This window comes from Lissotriton vulgaris, chromosome 6 (assembly GCF_964263255.1).
Source record: "Lissotriton vulgaris chromosome 6, aLisVul1.2, whole genome shotgun sequence".
Classification (NCBI taxonomy): Eukaryota; Metazoa; Chordata; class Amphibia; order Caudata; family Salamandridae; genus Lissotriton; species Lissotriton vulgaris.
Genome location: NC_141694.1, coordinates 131,390,716 through 131,411,821, shown reverse-complemented (window position 1 = coordinate 131,411,821; position 21,106 = coordinate 131,390,716). Strand labels below are relative to the sequence as shown.

The 21,106-nt window shown below is 44.7% G+C and overlaps 1 protein-coding gene across 1 annotated transcript in view; it reads right to left on the bottom strand.

Moving 5' to 3' along the window:
* DNAH14 (dynein axonemal heavy chain 14) overlaps positions 1 to 21,106 on the bottom strand; it is a 1,270,113-nt gene that overhangs the window by 1,153,259 nt on the left and 95,748 nt on the right. The window contains exons 6-7 of the mRNA XM_086926153.1: positions 11,662 to 11,829; positions 10,893 to 11,005 (exon numbers count right to left, since the gene is read on the bottom strand). Coding sequence (XP_086782279.1) covers positions 10,893 to 11,005; positions 11,662 to 11,829 — 281 coding nt within the window. The remainder of the gene's footprint in view (positions 1 to 10,892; positions 11,006 to 11,661; positions 11,830 to 21,106) is intronic.

Genomic DNA, 21,106 nt, shown 5'->3' with positions numbered 1-21,106 from the left:
GAGAGCGGGCAGCCCTGCCGTGTGCCTCTTTGGATGTCGAACGGCTTGGAGCTGACCCCATTCACTTTGATTGTCGCCCGGGGTGACGCATAGCAACCCGCCCCCCAGGAACGGAAGCAGGAACCCACGCCAAATTTCTCCAGCGTGTTGTCTAGAAATCTCCAGTCCACCCTGTCGAACGCCTTCTCGGCGTCGACCGAAAGTAGTGCTGCATCGGAGGCGTTGAAGTTAGCTTTGTCTATGACATGCATTATGCGTTTAGTGTTGTCTGCACACTGTCGGGTGGGGACAAAGCCTGCCTGGTCCGGTTTGATTATGCCTGGCAGGCAGGGGCCCAGGTGTGAGGCCAAAATGCCCGTAAAGAGCTTTAGGTCAATATTGAGGAGAGATATCGGCCTGTATGTCGCACACCGCGCAGGGTCTTTGCCCGGCTTTGGCAGGACTACGACCTCCACCTCCAGCATCTCCATCTCCATCGAGCCTGGGCCTCCGAAGGAGTTAAATAATTTCGTAAGGACTGGCACTAGGAGGGGGCAAAAGGACTTGTAGAAGCCCGCGGAGAAGCCATCTGGGCCTGGGGCCTTCAAGGGTTTGAGTCGGGCAATGGCCGATATAACTTCCTTTAGGCGAATGAGGGCGTCTAGCGCACTAGCGTTCGTTTCATTGATAGCGGTGACATCCATGGTCTCAAGGTAGGCCCGCCCCGCCTCCTCCTCGAGGGTCGGGTCTGCAGCATAGAGCTGTGCATAGAAGGCTCGAAATGCTTCCGCTATGCGGTCATCCTCTCGGACTTCGTCACCGTCATCCCCACGTATAATGGGAATCTTGGAGCGGACAGTTTTAGCCTTAAGTTTGCTGGCTAGCAGGCGACCAGTCTTGTCCCCCCCTGCATAGTACGTGTGGCAAAGGCGGAGTGCTGCATATTCCGCCCTGTCCAGGTCCAGGCTCGCCAGTTGAGCCCTGACCGCTTTCAGTTTGGGCCAGATCCGGGGGGCGCCCGTCCGGCAGTGAACCCTCTCTAGCTCCAGCATCTGTTCCTCTAGATCCCGCCTCCGTTCCTTACGCTCCTTATTATCCGCTGCCGCGATCGCCATGATGTCGCCCCTAAGAACCGCCTTGAGCGCCCCCCACAACGTCGACTGGGCCACCTCCCCCGTGTCGTTTTGTTCCAAGTAGTTAGTGATACTTTGGGACAGCTGCTGTACCACCCCCTTGCAAGAGAGCAGGCTTTCTCTGAGTCGCCACCTGCCCCTATGCGGAGGTGTGCGCGGAACTGTCAATTGAAGGATCACCGCTTCGTGGTCCGATAGCGCCGCTGGCGTAATGTCTATGTCCTGAATCATGGGGGTCAAGTCTATAGAGCCCAGAAAGTGGTCTATCCTGGCGTATGTGCGGTGCACAGGTGAATAAAAAGTGTATCCTGGGGCGGTGTGGTGTATTTCCTGCCAAGTGTCAATCAGCCCCCTGTCCTTCAACCACTGCCTCCCCGCCGTGGAAAGCGCCCCTGTGTCCCCAAACCTCTTCCCGGACCTATCCATCTCGTTGTCCATGACTAGATTTATGTCCCCCCCTACCAAAACATGCCTCCGGTCTCCCGACAGCGCCTCAGACAGCGCCCCTCTGAGGAAGGCCTCCTGTCTGGTGTTGGGTGCATAGATAGAACCTAGTGTGAAGGAAAAGGTGCCTATGTGAATGGTATGCGCTAAGAGTCTGCCCTTGATTTCGGCCACCTTGCTCCCCACCCGCCCCTTAAAATGCCTGGCTATCAGTATGGCCACTCCCACTTTTTCTCGGTAGTCGTGGAGTAAAATTGATGAGGGAAGGCTCTGGCTTTAAAGCGGTGCCAATCCTTCGCCAACAGGTGTGTCTCTTGTAACAAACAAATTTCCACCCCAGAATGCTCGAGGAATGAGAGAACCGCCCTCCTTTTGATTGGATTATTAAGTCCCTTCACATTAAGGGAGAGGATACGAATGCTGTCAGCGGCCATGAGAGTGTGTTTGTTCTGCCTGCGCTGGACCTAGCCCCAAGCCACCCCTCCCCTGGTTGCCTGTCGTCAGTTCGATTCGAACACACCGAGTTCCCAACCTCAACCCCTCCCGCCTCCCCTCCGCCCGAACCCGAACCCCAACCTGCATACCCCAACAAGTGAACAAGGTCCAGGGCCTATCCGGCAACAGTCCAGGACCTTGGTGTAGTCTCTGGGAGCGGGAAAACGTGGCAACGGCGGACCTGGAGACCCCCGCCCCGCCCCCCCATGGCATGTGCTAAGTGATGGTCTACCCCTGCGCTCATGTCTCTTCAAGGACCTGCCGTGGTGTCAGTGGAAACTTTCTGAATCGCTGCTGTATGTTCGTTCGCTACCATCTCCGGGTCCGGCCTGAACCCCTTCTGGGTGTGCGACGGCCTTTCATCGTCTGCCAGCCGTCTGCCTGTGAGCGCGGAGAGCGTGATTGGGAAGGCCTTAAGTCGGAGATGTCCTCTGATCCTCCCTCATCCATGGGAAGGCCCAGGATGGCGCAGGTGTCTCTCAGGGATCTGAGTTGATGGAGCGTTCCGTTCCACTTAAAGACCAGTCTAAAGGGGTGTCCCCACGAATAAGGCACACCCTTATCTCGTAGGAAGGTAGTCGCCACCTTGAACGCCCGCCGCTTCTGTAGAGTGATCGTGGATAAGTCCTGAAAGAGTTCGACATTGTGTTCCCTGAAACGGATAGGTTGTTTCTGGCGCGCCACCTTCAGGATGCGTTCTTTGAGGGGATAATCGGGCAAGAAGGCCAGGATATCCGGAGGGGGGGCAGGCGCCCTGCGCGCTAGGCCCACCCTGTGGGCCCTGTCGATTCTGATCTCAAAGTCCTCGTTTTCGCCTAGGACTTCTCGGAACAGGTCCTGCAAGTATGCGGTGATGTCTCCCCCTTCCGACTTGAGTGGCACGTTCCGTACCCTGATGTTGTTTCTCCTAGAACGGTTCTCCAGGTACTCAGCGTGGGCCTGGAGGTCGGTCTGTTGATCGTGCAGCAGGAGGATTTCTTGCTGCAACTGTTCCACCTCTGCACTTCGAGCTTGATCCGAGGCCTCCACAGCTGCGACTCTCTCACCTATGTCGTCCACGTCGCGGCGGAGCTCTTTATAGTCCCCCGCCATGTCCTGCCTGAGGGTTTGGATGTTTTCTTTGAGAGATGAGAACAATGCTTCCATGAATGATTTCGTGGCCGGGGCGTCCCCTTCATCGCGCTCCCTGTCCTTGGGCTGGTTCGCCGGCAGCGGCTTGTCCGAGCTTTTGTCCCCCTTAAGAGCCTCTTTTGCCAGCATGTCGGGGATGGTATGCCCTCCCCTGCGGTTAGTAGAAGACATGCCCCTCCTGGCCCTCGGGGCACCCCCGCTGCGTTTGTGTCCTCCGCCGGCCCCCTTGGCGCGTTCAAGCTGGCCCCCCACCTCCGTCTTGCTTAGCCCGCAGCCCGAGCTGTTTAGAGCTTCCTCGTGCGTGTCCCCGGCTGGTACCACTCGCTCCACTTAGGCCTGCTGCAGTACCGTCGCTGGCCCCCTGTCAGTCTCTGGTTCTGCCACCTCTGCCCTCAGCGTTTCTGCTGACTTGGGCCCTGCAGTGTGGGACCTCACGAGGGAGGAGCACCCCCGCCGCGCACGTGTCTTTCGCTGGTACCCTCGACAAGTCCAAAACCGGCCTCACATAGCCGTCCTGTGCTGCCCCACTGCACAAGCCCTAGAGCTGCTACACGCGTTTCCCTCGCCGGTACCACTTGCTTCTCGGAAACCCACTGCAGCACCGCCACTGGCCACCCGTGGGTCTCCGGTGCTCTCACCACTGTCCCTTGGGTGTCCGCCGACGTGGGCCCGCAGCTGGAGACCTCAACAGGGGGGCGAGGGGGCAGAGTGTCTTCGTTAGGGAGATAGGGGCCCGCCACAGACTTCTGGGCCTCGCGGAAAATGGCCGCCGCGCGGCCTGGAAAGCGGCCTTCCCGGTTCTGGCCTCCTCGCGTTGCCCGTGCTCAGAGTCGGCCTTCCGCTCTCCCCGCTCTGCAGAAGCAGTCCGCTGCAGCGCCAGGGGCTCGAGCACCTGCCCCCCCCAGGCGTCCCGGTCGGTGCTGCCCGGGGTTCCCTCGCTGTGGGAGGCCGTGTTCGCCTAAATTGGGGCGATTGCTGCTGTTTGGCGCTGGCAATGGGGGATTGGGACGAGGAGCTCCGTGGAGTCGCGTCCTCTCAGGCCGCCATCTTGGCCACACCCCCAAACCCAGATCTTTTGACTGGGTGTGAGTGTTTGATTGATTCAGATGTTCCATCCATCACCACCTCCTTTTGTACCGCTTTTGGCCGCCATAAGTGTGGCAGGGTATACTCAGACGTGAGTCACTTGCTCACTTTGCCACTGGATTCAAGCAAGCCGGGCTGAAGACGGCTGCAATGCCAGAAACCGGTCCTCGGAAGCTGGTTTCCGGTCCAGGGAAGACATGGCTTGGCAGTTCGGGCTGGACTGTTTCCATGAGGCACAGGGTCAGACTGATTTGCATATAGCCATGTCTGAACTGGGGTGGCAGAGTGGGCTAAAGAACGGTGATGGATTAAACCCAGATCTTTTGACTGGGTGTGAGTGTTTGATTGATTCAGATGCTCCGTCCATCACCACCCCCTTTTGTATTGCTTTTGGCCGCCATAAGTGTGGCAGGGTATACTCAGATGTGAGTCCCTTGCTCACTTTGCCACTGGATTCAAGAAAGCCGGGCTGAAGACGGCAGGAATGCCAGAAACCGGTCCTCGGAAGCTGGTTTCCGGTCCAGGGAAGACATGGCTTGGCAGTTCGGGCTGTACTGTTCCCATGAGGCACAGACTGATTTGCATATAGCCATGTCTGAACTGGGGTGGCAGAGTGGGCTAAAGAACGGTGATGGATTAAACCCAGATCTTTTGACTGGGTGTGAGTGTTTGATTGATTCAGATGCTCCGTCCATCACCACCCCCTTTTGTACCACTAATTTCAAAGTGAGGGACAGTATTCTGTTCTTTGACAAGGCACACATCTGCATACAAAGTAGTTTCCTTGTGTGCCTGGGAGTGTTATGGAAGTGTGTGTTTTTTGGAACAAAAAAAGTACATTTTGCTTTCAGCTAATTTCTTAGGTAAATCCTGCTGTAATCGATATACGGAGTGTAATCCCGCCTGCTGCTTGTGTTGTATATGAATCTAGGACCCTAGTGTAATTTTCCCGATTCATGCCCATTTATAGATATAAGTCACCCTATCCTTATATAGGCATATAAATCATATCCATATTTAGACTTAGCCTATGCAGCCCAAATAGGGCATGGCTACTTCCACTTGTTCCGAGAATCCACAACGATTTCTTAGAAAAACCCATCTTCAGCAGTCAGGGACTTCACCTTGCTTGAATATTGATTCATCCAAGAATTCAAGGAGTTTTCAAAGAACTGAGTCTTAGATGATGTTATTATGTCCAATCTTACGTCAAACTTGGCACCTTCAAGGTATAAATATGCCCACATTTGCCCAGGCAAACACACAGTGGTTTGGAGCAGTTCGACTATCTACTTGCCTGACGCCCTGCTACAGCAAGTGACGAAGGAAGCCGACCCTCCAGCTGATGCACTGCGAGAGACGCTGTCTTTTCTCCTGCCGAGAAATCCAGCTCCAGTGTTTCCAGGCTACCCTTGCGGGTTGCTGGGAAATCGAGTCCTGAGAGAGAGATACAAGACCTCCTTCATTCTAAACCAAGGTACAGAGTTGATTAGACCCCTAGAGAATTTTTGGAACAGATTCTTGGCAAAAAGAATACTAAACTTAAACTACACCTCACTTACTTCTTCCCTCGTACTAGACCTAGGTTAGATACACCGGGGTAGACGTATTTTAGAAACACCAGTTGAGTACTTTTAGTCATTATTTATTAATGTATGTATTCTATGTTATTTTATATGGCTTAGAAACCATACCATGCTTTTACAGTATTATTTTATAATATTCTTCGTACTGTATGCATTATACTTTGCAACCAGTATTACTATTGTAGCAGTTCATTTCCTCTGCCTGAGAAAGAAGACTGTTCAATAAATACTTTTTATTGAAAATGCCCGTATCTCTATTTCTCTGCACGACTGGTAAAACGAAGCATGCACGATTGACTGAGTAAAATAGTTGTCTATTGTTTCCGCGACTCTAGAGATACGTTTCTTATCCTGGGGAAACAAAGTTGTCATGTTTATGCGGTTGTCAGAAAACGAATCCCTTCTTGTGAATTCGAGAAAGTTTCTAGCCACCTCTGAGCTAGCTGGCACTCACATTAAGTCTAACATATTCGATAGAGTCCTAGTCGACCTCAGTCCTACGTCTAAACTATAGTATATTTCCAATGTGCAAAGCCTATTGGGAATATAGGAACTACACTACACTTGTAATTGCTTCACTCCTACCTCACATTTATTTACTGGCTCCTTACTGATTGGTGTTCCTGATACATCAGTTCCGTTTTCAGCTCAGGCGAACCAGCCAACTACAGTTTCCTTACGCTGTAGATGTTTATGTGTTCCTTTGGGTATTACTTGTTTTATTTGGTAATTGTGTTACTGTGTGAGTGCCTGTTCCTAGTATGTTGCACAGTTTATTTTATCATCACGGACCTCGCTATACAGACTGCGGCGCACATAACTTGTATGTACAGGGGCACTGCGCTTCATGTTTTAGCACAGCACCCCCTGTCATGTTTTTTTGCATGCACATAACTTTTATGTACACGGGCGTCGCACTTTATATTAAGCACAGCGCTGCTTTTCTGTTTTTTTTATTAGCATGGTGCCCGCTTCACAGGCGGACACGTGCATACGTTTTATGTACACAGGTGCCGCGCTTTGTTTCAGTACGGTGCCCACTTTCATGTTTTTGCAAGCGCTTGTGTTTTTGAACTGAGTAACATTGCCCCCGTTATTACACAATATTTGAAATGTGCCCCTCAGACACTCGTTACAGGCAGGCATATATTACATGTGGTTATGGAGATAATTTAGGTTGTGCATATACATCGTGCCAGGCATGCTTTCCGTCTGGGCATGCCAAGCTCATTTACCATGCTAGACTTATACTTGGTACTAGGGATCGGGCATACTCCCCATGTCTGGCATTTCCTTGGTCTCTGCATGTCCTCTATGTGGGGCACATGGACAAATGCTAGGCATGTACTCTGTGCCAGTGATGCAGTCGGTACATGGTATATTCCGGAACTACATGATGTATATTCTCTTCTCACTTGATATGTACTATTGAGCACGTACTGTGTGCTGCAAATGTATTCTACGCTGTGCATGCACTCGGTGCTGGACTTTGGGTTTGCACCTGTGCCTGGTAAGTACCCAGTGCTGCACATAAATGATGTACTAGTTTCTGCTTGCTCCACTGCATAAACTGCGGATTGGGCAAGAATTTGGTGCCAACTCTGAACTCTGTGCTGGGCAGGCAGCCTGCAGCAGGTCACCAGTTCGTGCCGTGGATGCACACGGTTGCCCAGCTCTGTACTCACCACAGAAGATACATTAAGGGACGCACATGTACTCAGTGACACACTACATTTAAGCATTGCAAGCTCCTGTACCAGTGCCACTATTCCCTGAATCTGTCCCAGTTTCTTTTTTACTCTTCTCTCATACTTCCCCTTCCCCACCTTCAGTGTTTTGCTCTAACTTCCGCTGCTCATTCTGTCACTCTCATCACTCTGTTTCTCCCTCGCCACCACCTGCACCACTCATTGTTCCACCTACTCCAGCTGTGCCAGTTCACTCTCTCACTACTAATCCTACCCCCTCGCACCTCACTCTCCCATTTTGTTCCCTCTGATTCACATTCCTCAGTATCTTACTCTTATCCCATCTGATTGTCTCCGTCCACAGTCAGCAGGGACAACAAATCGACCATAAAGAAATAAATAGGTAACCTCCACAGTTTTCTCTCACTTCCGCTCTGGCTGTTAGCCACTCTTTCTCAGTTTCCCTCTTCTCTGCACCGCTTCTATTCCCTGGTTCTCTCCCAAATCCACTTCTCCGCTGTTGCCTGCATATTTTCCAGTTTCCCTCGCACCTGGGTCTCTGCCTTCTACTTCTCCACATTTGTTAGCTGTTTCTCTGTCTGCCAATTCCATTTTCCTCTCTTCCTCCTCCTCGTCTGGTCATTCCCATGCCCTGCAGGATCTCGCCACCATCTCCAAGATTTCTCTCATTCCTTCGCCTCTTCTACTTCCTCCCCCTCTAGCTCTACCTGTCTCCTTACAGCTTCTGTCATCATTTATTTTGCCCCACTTCCACGATCGGCATCATTTCTACTTCTTAATGCAACACAGTCACCCTTCCGTTTTCCCTTTGATCTCCAGCGCTTATTCTCTCACCCCTACATGCTCCATCCCCCTTTTCTTCCCTATTCAATCAGCATAATTTCACTCAACGCCACACACTTTCACACTACACAATTGAACTCTTCACATTTCCATTCCACACCACATATTTCAACTCAGAAACACAACTGTAGTGTTGGTCCTATATCCCCAAAGGCTCTGTGCATTGGAATAATATACGCTATAGTTCTGACATAGGACTCAGGTCAGTAAGTCTCTATCGAGTACATTAAACTTAATCGTGTGTGCCAGCTAACTCTGAGGTCACTAGAAACTTTCTCGAATGAACAAGAAAGGATTAGTCTCTGACAACCGCATAAACATGACAACTTTGTTTCCCTTAGAGTCGGAACAACATCTTCAGAGTCGTGGAAACAATAAATAACCATTTCACTAAGTCAATCATGCATGCTTTGTTTCTACAGAGTTGCATAGAAATAGAGAGACGGGTGTTTCAATAAAAATGGTTTATTGAACAGTCTTCTTTCTCATGCAAGAGATATGAACTGCTACAATCGTTAGACAGAATGCGGAGTATAATGTGTACCGTGGAAACAGTAATATAAAATAATACTGTAATAGCATTATCTGTTGCTATGCCATATAAAAAAATACATACAGAAATACCACAGGCTAAAATACTCAACTGGTGCTTTTAAAATATGCCTACCCCAGTGTACCTAACCTAGGTCTAGTACAAGGGAAGAAGTAGGTGCTGCCTTAGCATAGGTTTTAGTTTTGCCAAGAATTGCCAAAGGTATCTCTAGGTTCTAATCAGCTCCATACCTTACAGTGAGAGAGGTTGATATCTCTTTCCCGGGATTCGATTTCCCAACACCCAGCAATGGGAGTCAGAAACACTGGAGAGGGATTCTCGGCAGGAGGATGACAGCGTCTAGTCAGTGCGTCAGCTTGGGAGATGACTTCCTTCGGGACTTGCTGTGGCGAGCTGAGTCGTGCAAGTAGGTAGTCGAGTTGCACCGAAACACACCGTGCTTTGCTATAGCAAGTGAAGGTATATTTATACCTTGAAGGTTTTAGGAATGCCAGTATTGACGTAAAAGCCGGGCATATGAACATCATGAATGAAACCCTAAGGAATATATGTTCATGCGTAATAAATGAGTTCTTGGAGAAATCAATATTCAAGCAAGGGGAAGTCCCTAAGAGCTTAAGAGTCTAGTTTTCCAGTAACTCGTTGTGACGTAGATGAACGGCTGGAAGTAGCCATGCCTGTATTTGAGTAGCATGGACTATGCCTAAATAAGGACTGAATGTCTATGCCTATATAAGGGCAATGTGAAATGTACCTATATAAGGGCATGAATCGGGAAATTCATACAGAATCTAAATCGATACACAACACAACTACACAACGCACCAGATACATCCACTCCATACTTCAGAATTCCACATCATGCCACAAAATCCAACAGCACACAACATAATTAAACTCCACTACAAACCACTCCACAACACAAAATCCCTTCCACATAATTACACTCCATGATGCGCAATCCCACTCCTCATAATTCCAGTACACTCAATACCACATAATTGCTATTTACAAAATTCCACTGCACATCATACCACATAAATCCACTACACAAATCCACTCAACAGCACACCATACAATTCTACCACACTCAATTCCACAACTATCAATACTAATTCAACCCTCGTAATTCCACTCAACACCACATACATGCACTACACTTCAAACCAAAACACATGGGTAAAAGACATTGCCATTTATAAAGCCAATAGCTCTAACTCTCACAAATGCGAGGCCTATTGTATTGCAAATGCTTGTTTACATTAGTGTGTGCCTGGTAACTTTACCAATAACGAAGTTTTACAAGAATCAAGTCAAAACAGAAAAAACATTGACAATGTCAAACAGCTGGCAACATGCACCATACCTACTAGCTTTGTCAATGCTTGTTTGAAATGCTCCCCCAATCCTCAAAATACTGCTGTTTTTCAGTGTACTGGAGGCACACCAGTTCCCGGGCTATTCACTTACATAATTCTTTACAACACCACTGCACCTGTTGTGGTTTCCAGTTCTGCAATGAAGCCTGCTATCCAATGCTCACACTATTTATGTGTATTATGTATGATTTTTAAAAATAAAACAAATAGTCCAGAGACACAGCTGAAGCTATCTTGAAGGTGAGGCCTAAAAAATATGGACTTGCAGAATCAATGTTCATAGATAATATGAGACAAAAGAAGCATGATGAAATAACTCAAACAGCACTTTCAAATTGGCCCTGTACAAACTCTGCAAACAGAACTACAGACAATCTTGACATTGGAGATGCAGCAAAGAGGAGTGGCCATTAAATATTTCTACGCACTGTGTGTTCTAATAACATGCTAGCCAACCAAAAAGTTTAATTTATTATAGATTTAAGTTTCCAGCTGTAGCTATGATGTCCCAAGGTGACTCCTGATCAGGATTTCTGTTGTGTTCCTCAACTTACCTGAAATGAGTGAACACCTTTAAGTTACAGATCAGGTAGTACAGGTGTTTTTCATGTAACCACTCCATCACCGGTAGGAGGTCCATCGACCCCGCATGAGCACCAGAAGTTATCTAGAGAAGCAAAGACAGGAGAAACAAGGTCATGGTTCCTAAAACAGTACGAGTGTAATATTTGTGCCTCAATTTCACCAGTCTGACTCATGTAGCTCTGCAAGTACTTGACTGATCCCTCCCTTTCTTACATTGCCTGCTTTGCCTTCTATTTCTCCCCTCTCGACGCTGAAGCAGACCAGTGAATGAAATAAAAGGTTATCAATTTCATGTGGACTTTTGGACTGTGTGTATCTGTTCCTTCTTTAGGGACATGGTCCAACAACTCCTATATGATGGAAGATAAGGTCTACTAGCTCACATGGAGGAGACTTGGGTTATTATCCACTCGTCATCACTTGATCTGATTGCGTGATCCTGAGCAAACTAGCCAATTCGCAAGTGCCTACCCTGCCTTAGGTGTAAAAAGTGGTGGCACTTAGAAAGAGGCTAAATAGCAGTATTATCTCATGTGTGTACATATAAAGGTGCCATTCATCCAGCACAACAAACCATAGGCTTTCTCTTGTGATTGTAAAAAAGTTCAGATTTATTAAATTAATAGGATTATATAGCAAAAAATGTATGTTTGCAAAGAGCCAGCGTTGAAACCTGTATGTGTGTGCTACCTAGATACCTCTACTTATCTGTAGTGTTTTTGGCTCTATGTACGTTACCTTGGAGACATACGTGGCACTGATTGTCCAGTACTCGCTGGCGCGTGTTGCGGTGCTTGCAGAAACCACTTGAAGATCATATGGGTTGTAACGGCCTTTAGGATCGTTCCTGTTTCTAGGTAGACCGTAGACAAACTCTCCTCCATCATTCTTCATGGGAAGATTTTCCTGTGATGGAGAAAATAAAAAAAACTAAAATGTTCAATTTTAGTTTATAAAACTTATAACTCTGAAATCTTTAGAATTTGGAAGCAACTTAGCAATGACATGCTTGGCACACTGACTTCTCTTGCTTTCTCATTGAAAATCCAACTGCAGAGCAATTGCACGGGTAGGTGCAACACACACTGGTATGCTTTATTGCAAGAACTGGGAAATTTACAAACTACCAATAGGTTTTTCCAAATCAGTTAAACAATGTAAATTGTAACAGCCTATGGTACCTCTTACACCTCAAAGTCAATGGAGATTGTGGAACCATTGTAAGTGCTGCCCTGGAAGCAATGAATGCGTATTTATATGGGTGTCGTTATTTTAGCATTTGTAGACTAGTAGAATCGGTATTTCCTCAGGTATCTCAGTGAGACAGTTGCATATAAGTGCAGCAAAGAGCCTTGCAGGGCCTTTTTGGAACACCCATGTTTTCAAACTTTTATGGAAATGGTGATGATGATAAATCAACTTTAGTTTTTTGGGAACAGAGTTAAATAGAGAGGAGCCTCATACTACAAATATCTGGGATCTTATACCACCAATATGATGAGGATACACAGCTCTACCTTATTTACCAAACAGCATTTCATAATTTGAATTATACACCTGCCTGGAGGATAGGCAGAATGATTTTGAAGTTGTCAAAATCTATAGTTTGTGATTGGATTATAAATCCTTTTTTATTTACATACATAAATTTACCCAGCTTATACCATGCATATTATAATTATATTGACAAGAAATAAAAACAGCTTGGAATTAATTTGGTTCCCTGTTGCCTACTTTTATGGGACACAACGGAAGCAATACCAATGGCACTATTATCCATCACACTATAAGACAAGCAAACCAACTACAGTACTTTATACCCAATTTTATAAAAAATGAATCAAAGTGACTAGGATAAGCAATTGCAGAAAATCAAAACAAGAATGCATATACTATTGTCAAAGTAAAATTCACATAGGCCAAAGCCAAATACATGGCCTACTCTGGCATAAAGATCAGAAAATAGCTTTAGTCAACCCATTCTATCATATTAGTATTACAAACGATATATATATATATATATATATATATATATATATATATATATATATATATATATATATATATATATATATATATATATATATATATATATAATTTTTTAACACATTGTTTTAAAGCAGAGAATGTTGTTTTAACCGATTGTGGGAATCGTGTCCTGAACACTAAAAAATAGAATTTACAAGATTTTTCTGTGGATATCGTATTCTAAGTTACTGTTAAAATGAAATACTTATTATTTTACAATGTTATAGGAATTATGAATACAGAGAAACACACATTGGGGAATTATTCTTGTTTAAACTGGTTTATTATTCTTTTTGCACTTTTTAACACTTTACATTCACATAATACACCAATAGGGTGTTATATTGGGTTTCTTTAAGTAGAAGCACATCACAAAAAAAGTTAAAAGACATAAGAGTATTGGGGAAATTTCTTAGTGAAATAAAGGGTAAAGGACTGCAGCTATAGGCCGGTGTATAATGATGGCCAAAATATAAAATGCATTTATGCAATAGCAATGTGAAAATCATGTATTTTACTACCACTATGATATACTTACACTGTAATGTGGTTTGAAAAAGTATTTTACAAATATTTTGTGCCACTAACGTATTTTACAAGTATAACTTTTTTACCCTGATTTTACTAAAATGGGATTATATCTCTTTTAAAAAAATTGTATTTTAAAATTATGACAATCAATTTCAATGTTGATGTACATTGAAAAACAAGAAAGACTATGTAAATGTAAATATGTCTTTTATGTCTATTGTAGCACTATTGTAGCACTTGCACTTTAAAAAGAGGTGTGCTTCACGATGATGCTGTCATGTGATCAATTCACAAAAGGGGGTGGTGATGAACAGAGTGTCTGAATTGAGCAGACCACTCTTACCCAGTCCAAAGATCAGGGCTTGATCCATCACCGTTATTTATCTCACTGCCCCATCCCAGCTCAGAACCTGGCTATATGCAAATCAGTCTGTCCCTGGCCCAGTGCATCATGGGAACAGGGCAGACTAAACTACCAAGCCAATTCTTCACCAGAAAGGAGACAAGCTACCGGGGACCGGTTTCTGGCATTTCAGCCGTCTTCGGCCCGGCTTGCTTGAATCCTGATGGAGCAGTGAGAAAGGGACTCATGTCTGAGTATACCCTGCCACACCTATAGTGGCCAAAATCGATTCACAAAAGGGGGTGGTGATGAACAGAGTGTCTGAATTGAGCAGACCACTCTTACCCAGTCCAAAGATCAGGGCTTGATCCATCACCGTTATTTATCTCACTGCCCCATCCCAGCTCAGAACCTGGCTATATGCAAATCAGTCTGTCCCTGGCCCAGTGCATCATGGGAACAGGGCAGACTAAACTACCAAGCCAATTCTTCACCAGAAAGGAGACAAGCTACCGGGGACCGGTTTCTGGCATTTCAGCCGTCTTCGGCCCGGCTTGCTTGAATCCTGATGGAGCAGTGAGAAAGGGACTCATGTCTGAGTATACCCTACCACACCTATAGTGGCCAAAATCGAATCACAAAAGGGGGTGGTGATGAACAGAGTGTCTGAATTGAGCAGACCACTCTTACCCAGTCCAAAGATCAGGGCTTGATCCATCACCGTTATTTATCTCACTGCCCCATCCCAGCTCAGAACCTGGCTATATGCAAATCAGTCTGTCCCTGGCCCAGTGCATCATGGGAACAGGGCAGACTAAACTACCAAGCCAATTCTTCACCAGAAAGGAGACAAGCTACCGGGGACCGGTTTCTGGCATTTCAGCCGTCTTCGGCCCGGCTTGCTTGAATCCTGATGGAGCAGTGAGAAAGGGACTCATGTCTGAGTATACCCTGCCACACCTATAGTGGCCAAAATCGATTCACAAAAGGGGGTGGTGATGAACAGAGTGTCTGAATTGAGCAGACCACTCTTACCCAGTCCAAAGATCAGGGCTTGATCCATCACCGTTATTTATCTCACTGCCCCATCCCAGCTCAGAACCTGGCTATATGCAAATCAGTCTGTCCCTGGCCCAGTGCATCATGGGAACAGGGCAGACTAAACTACCAAGCCAATTCTTCACCAGAAAGGAGACAAGCTACCGGGGACCGGTTTCTGGCATTTCAGCCGTCTTCGGCCCGGCTTGCTTGAATCCTGATGGAGCAGTGAGAAAGGGACTCATGTCTGAGTATACCCTGCCACACCTATAGTGGCCAAAATCGATTCACAAAAGGGGGTGGTGATGAACAGAGTGTCTGAATTGAGCAGACCACTCTTACCCAGTCCAAAGATCAGGGCTTGATCCATCACCGTTATTTATCTCACTGCCCCATCCCAGCTCAGAACCTGCTTAATTCAGAGACTCTGTCCCTCACCACCCCTTGTTGTAAATATAGTCATGTGATCAAGGCAGGGATCTGCCGAAACACGTCGTGAGGGTTTTGGTGGGGCGTCTGAAAAATAAAATCAAAGCACCAAATTGGGTCTGCCTTGTATGAAGTTGCAGTTGGAGCAAGCGTTGTTGAGTATATATATATATATATATATATATATATATATATATATATATATATATATATATATATATATCACCAAATTGCTGCAAAAACGATCCTCGACCTTGCAACGCTCGTGCCGTTGGTGGCAGCAGCCGCCACACTATATATGAACCTGCTTCCCATCCACCTTCAATAGCTGAACACAGAAAAACGGCACACCAGGAGATTCCAGCACAAATCCTTTTATTGTGCACTTATAGAACAAGGATGACGCGTTTCGGCGTTTGCCTTTATCAAGTTACCACCATTTTGTTTTCAAACATATTTAAGTCCGTTTTCCATCACAAAATCATAAAGATAGAAAACATACTATCAATTTTTTTCAGACACTAAATCATGTAATCACAATGTTCAAAATCAATTAAACAGTGTTATTGAGATCTCACATCTACATATATACAAATTTACATATTTACACATCCGTGATGTTACCAGTTGTGTTAATACGGATAAGGGTTGCCGTTAGATGTGTCAGCCTCATCTTGTAGGCAGTCGCTAAGTTACCCGGGTAATGTAGTTTGCCTACTGGTAGCTAGTGACTGGGCGAATTAGCTGAATATACCATGTGACCATTTCATGTCACGTGATGGTTACCAAACGCTGTGTGGCTGGGAAATGTAGTATCCCGCCAAGTGCGCGCGGGGTTCGAGACTGCTCTAAGATGAAATGATTTTCAGAACTAGGGCACCGTATATGAAATTCGACTATTCGTTTATTGTTTATTGTGTACTCGGGAGCTCCCTGAGTTTAACACAGTGTCTGGGGTGTCCCCACTGCCATGGATAAAGGGAAAAGTGTTGGAATTAGGTGGTATGTCTTAGGTTCAAGTGCTCATAATAGGGAGTGAGGAAATGGTGACATTTTGGCGTGAGTGTGTAATAATGTGAAAAGTAAAGACTGGAAATAAAACTATTTCCACTCAAGAGTGGCTTGTGTATGGCTTATCATTCATAATATTCACACCCTGAAACGACTAGCGTTTCCATGGTAACGCCACAATTGTGGGTTGCCATTCGCAACTATAGCCTGGGGGGCTAATGATATGTGCGTAAGCCAGTTCTTAAAAGTGCTAGTGATGTAAAATCTTCTTACAGAACTCATCATTCAACGAGGCAGCATTGTCCTATCCCTGACAGCTTCAGATGCCTATATGTGAGGATAACTCCTCCCCACAATTAAGCCCCTTGGGGGTCTTGCAGTCTAGGTCTATGATGTATCTAGATTCTTTGACTCTCAACTGTGTTTCGTAGTCTCCACCACGTATATTCTTGGGGATTTTGTCAATGCCAAAGAATCTTAAACTGCCGTTGTTACTATTGTGTTTCTCCTTGTAGTGGAGAGCTTAAAAATTGGTGAAAATTGGTGAAATTGATGCAATTTTGGAGAGCGAAGCAGGGGGGGAGACTACCACGAGACAGCAGCTACCACAAGTACCAGCAAGTACCAGCATGCTGTGCAGACTCGAACACACACCCACCAAGGGTCCAATTCACCAGTGAAAAACACGCTCACCCTTGGACCACCCACCAAAGGGAAATATAAACTTCAAGTTTCCCGCCAGCACTTCATTCACCTGAACTTGCATACACCGCCCGTGAACAAGGAAAAAGGATTTTCCGAAACGCGTAGGGCTGCAGACAATACGAGATGGTGAACGCGGTTTGCCTGAATAAAGGATACCTGCTGTGCACTTGGCGCGTTCTCAAGCAAGAGGCAACTCAACCTGTGAAATATATATATATATAGAAAAATCCATGTGCACAAAACAGATATGAGTATGTCCCACAGAGGAAAGAAAAAAAAAAAAAAAAAAAAAAAAGTAAAAGTAAAAGATGAAGTTGTTGATAGACTGTTCCAAATACGACCAAAGACGAATAATGTTAAGTATATGACACATCCCCGATCACCATTTTTATTGGTATGTTGTAAATAGAATGTACATATATGAATTTGATAGATTGCTGTAAATATTTTACAAATATTTTATAATTACTGTGTGAAAAGTTGTTTAGCATGATAGTTAAGGGGTCATTGCATTATATTGTCAGAATTTGGAACATGAGGACATACACATAACTGATAGAACAATAAAAATGCTTAATAACATGGCAATCGAAACACAAGAGCTGATAATATGTGCTGATAACATCAAGTGAACATTTATTACGGTAAAGCTGTACAACATATAAACACAAATTTGAAATGGTGCACATAACAGCCACCGGAAAGTGAATATTTAAGAGAAGTGAAAAACGAAAACAAGATAGAAATCTTTTTTAACCAGGTGGAAACACCGAGAACACATAGCACACTAATAATGTAAAATTCACATAAAAAAATTATTATTTTCAATAGTCATGGAGAAGTCTTGTACATGTGATATGAGAATATCAAGGGTACAATGGGTTAATGGACTTATGTATTTTACATGTATTCAATTTAGTCCTATAATGAGTATTTTACCATTTGATAAAATTTAACGTATAACCAAAGGTTAAACAAAAATGTATTTTACCTATATTGAGTGAAACTAGTTACTGACCCGGATTGTACATAACGTATTTTACGATGACCATGTTAGAAAAGTACAAGTTTTTTCTATTTCTATGAATTTTGTAAATCACGTGATATTTGATTCACAAGAGCACTGTCACTTTAAAAAGCCTTCGCGCTCAAATGCAAATGTCGAGTGAACAAGCGGCGTTCGCGCCGCGAAACGCGTCTCAGGCATCTGGCTGCAATAAATATTTGAAGCACCGAATAACAACTGGGTCCGTGTCCTGTTTTGATCCAGCGTGAAGCAAGCGTGGGTTTTGAACACAGGATTTGTGATATATATATATATATACACATATATATACACATATATATATATATATATATATATATATATATATTCACTAAAAATCGTCATCAGCAGTGCATAGCGGGGGTGAGAGTTATAGTTAGCTGAACTAACTAGAACAGCGGAATTTCTCTGGTTTTATAAGAGTGAAATGTCCAACTAACTTGAACGTCCCTGAAATCTATGTTTTTTTAAGTGAATGTCTAAGGTTTTTTAAATGCCAATTTCTAACTATAACGTACATGAAACCAGTGAATTTCAATGGTTTTTTAAAAGCTAATTTCTAACTATAACGTCCATGAAACCTATGGCTTTTTCAGTGAATTTCAAAGGTTTTTTTAAATGCTAATTTCTAACTATAACATAGCAGTCTCGTTATCAGAGTGGTGGAGAAAGGTGAGCGTGGCCTCCAAAAACCTTTTAGCAATCCCACTGTGTGGGATTTACTGGAGGTAACAGGAGAGGTAGTAAGCCCCCAACGTCAACCTGGGGGCCAACTACCCCTTTTATTACCTCCAGTAAGTCCTACACAGCAAGATTGCTAACTTTTTATATCAGGCCCGCCCCCTCCCTGCACCACTGTGCAAACGTGCCCCCTTGCGCGATGTAAGTTAAGGGATTAAGTCCCCTTGAATCCTGAGGGTCCCTGGGGGCCAACTAGCCCACCAGGTACCTCCAGTAAGCGCCACAGAGCTGCGTTGCAGAGAGGTGTTCCGAGGCCACGCCCCTTTTTACAACACACTGCTGCTCGGAGGATGAAGTCCACTTGTGTCCTGAGCTCCTCAGGAGACAGGAGGACCTCATCACCCCACCAATAGTACACCGTAAGACTTTGAAGAATGTACTTTTATGTATGTATAAAACAACAATCTCTCATAGCGCTGTACAAAACACTTAAGTCACCCTGAATAATCACCAAAACGTGGCAGCACCTCACACAACATCACTCAGTACATCTTTCATGGTGAGTTAAGGTTTGTGTAGTGCTAGATATTCAGTCATTTTACACGTTGTGCAGCTCTACATTAATAAACGGGGGTTATATGCACGCACGCGGGCAGTAGTAAATCAGCCTTGCATTCTTATAGGGGGTTGATTGATGCCAGCTTTTTAATTAATACGAAATTCCTTGCAAACATTATTAAAGCGCGCTTGCACACAGCCTGCACATAACTGCCTCCTACAGATATCATTAGCGGAGTCTCTCGCTGGATACCACGCATTCCTGGCGAGGCAGCTCCAGAAACGTTCCAGAGATGGAAGGAGCCACAGAGCCAAAGAAAATGAAATAAGAATAATTGTAAATAAGGCTCCTGTCCGGGCCCTGAGAGCGCCTGCTGGTTTTCCTGCTCCGGCTCTGCTGGTGACTAGCGTTTTTTTTTCTTGTTTTTTTTTTACAGCCCTGACAAAGGTAATCGCTTGTTGAAAGCAGCGCGTTTAGGCTTACATGGGGCACTAATTGTTTTAATGGTATTTTTAAGATTCAGCCTTTGAAATGTTCAGAAACCTGATCCAGGAAAGATTCCCCCCAGCAGCCTTCTGCTCGCGAAAAGTTGTAAGGTTTTTCAAAACTCTTTCAAAAAGAGTTCAAAACCCGGTGTAATTCTTCCCCAGAGAAGTCGCTTAATGTGTGTTTACAACGTCTTGATGTTTAAGATATGGTGGGGATGAAGAGCAAGACAGAGACGGTTGGAAGGGACTCTGGGTGCAGGGATAGCGGATGACAGGAACAATCCCAGGGTGTGAAGCAAATGGCGCAGCCTGGCTGGGAGATGGACCCGCACTCCAAAGCGGTTGGTCTAAACCTTTGACTTTAACCCATCTAGCATGACCTAGCACTAACTGCTTCTAAGCGCTTTACTGCATTTATTTCTTTAAAATTCAATATCTCAACTTCTATTGATTGGATTTTTGTCATTTTGATCTTGCTATGTTTAGAATATAATAATCTATTTTCTAAATCTATGAGGAATCTTTTTGTGGAGTATTAATTGTGTTACTATGTGAGTGTGTTGCACAAATGCTTTACACATTGACTCTTTGAATAAGGTGAACGGCTCTGTTCCAAGCTATCAGGCGGTGTAAGCTTAGCATACCCTGAGTAGGATTGTGGCTCCTGCTTGTAAAGGTGCATATTCTGATAACCAGAAATCCAATTTCTAACAGTATTGAATTGTTTTCTCTGTAGCTCCTTGAATGTTATGTCCTGTGGATGTGCCTTTTTTCGCACCTTTACCCTAATGGTAATGTGAGCCCAGAGTAAACTGATTTTGTTTTTTTTTCAATCAATAAAACACTTTACTTAGTTTGTTACAACCATAAAAGTATGCACTTTACATCTATTCCTTCTATTAAAACCATAGGCAAATCAAGTTCTAAAAAACATAGCACATGTTATTCACACATAAAAAGACCCACGACAATAAAAATAAAAGTTACATGTTATTATAAAATAGTTAAAACCAACAGTTCATCCCTATAAGCCCAATATTTCCAATAGAATAAGTACAATACTGTTATCTTTCAGTTACGCCATCTCCTAGTATCTTCAGGGAACACTTACGTTTATTACTCTGTACACTTGAGGAATAATTTAACTTTACATATAAACTTCCCCATGGCGCAGGCTATGTCTAAGTTCATCAAACCCATTAGAAGGTTAACCGCTTGCACCCTATTCGTTATCCTATATTTTCTGAATATTGGGCATAAGATCTCCTTTCGTATATCTAAAAATTTCATACAGTCAAATAAAACATGTACAATATCGCAGCGGG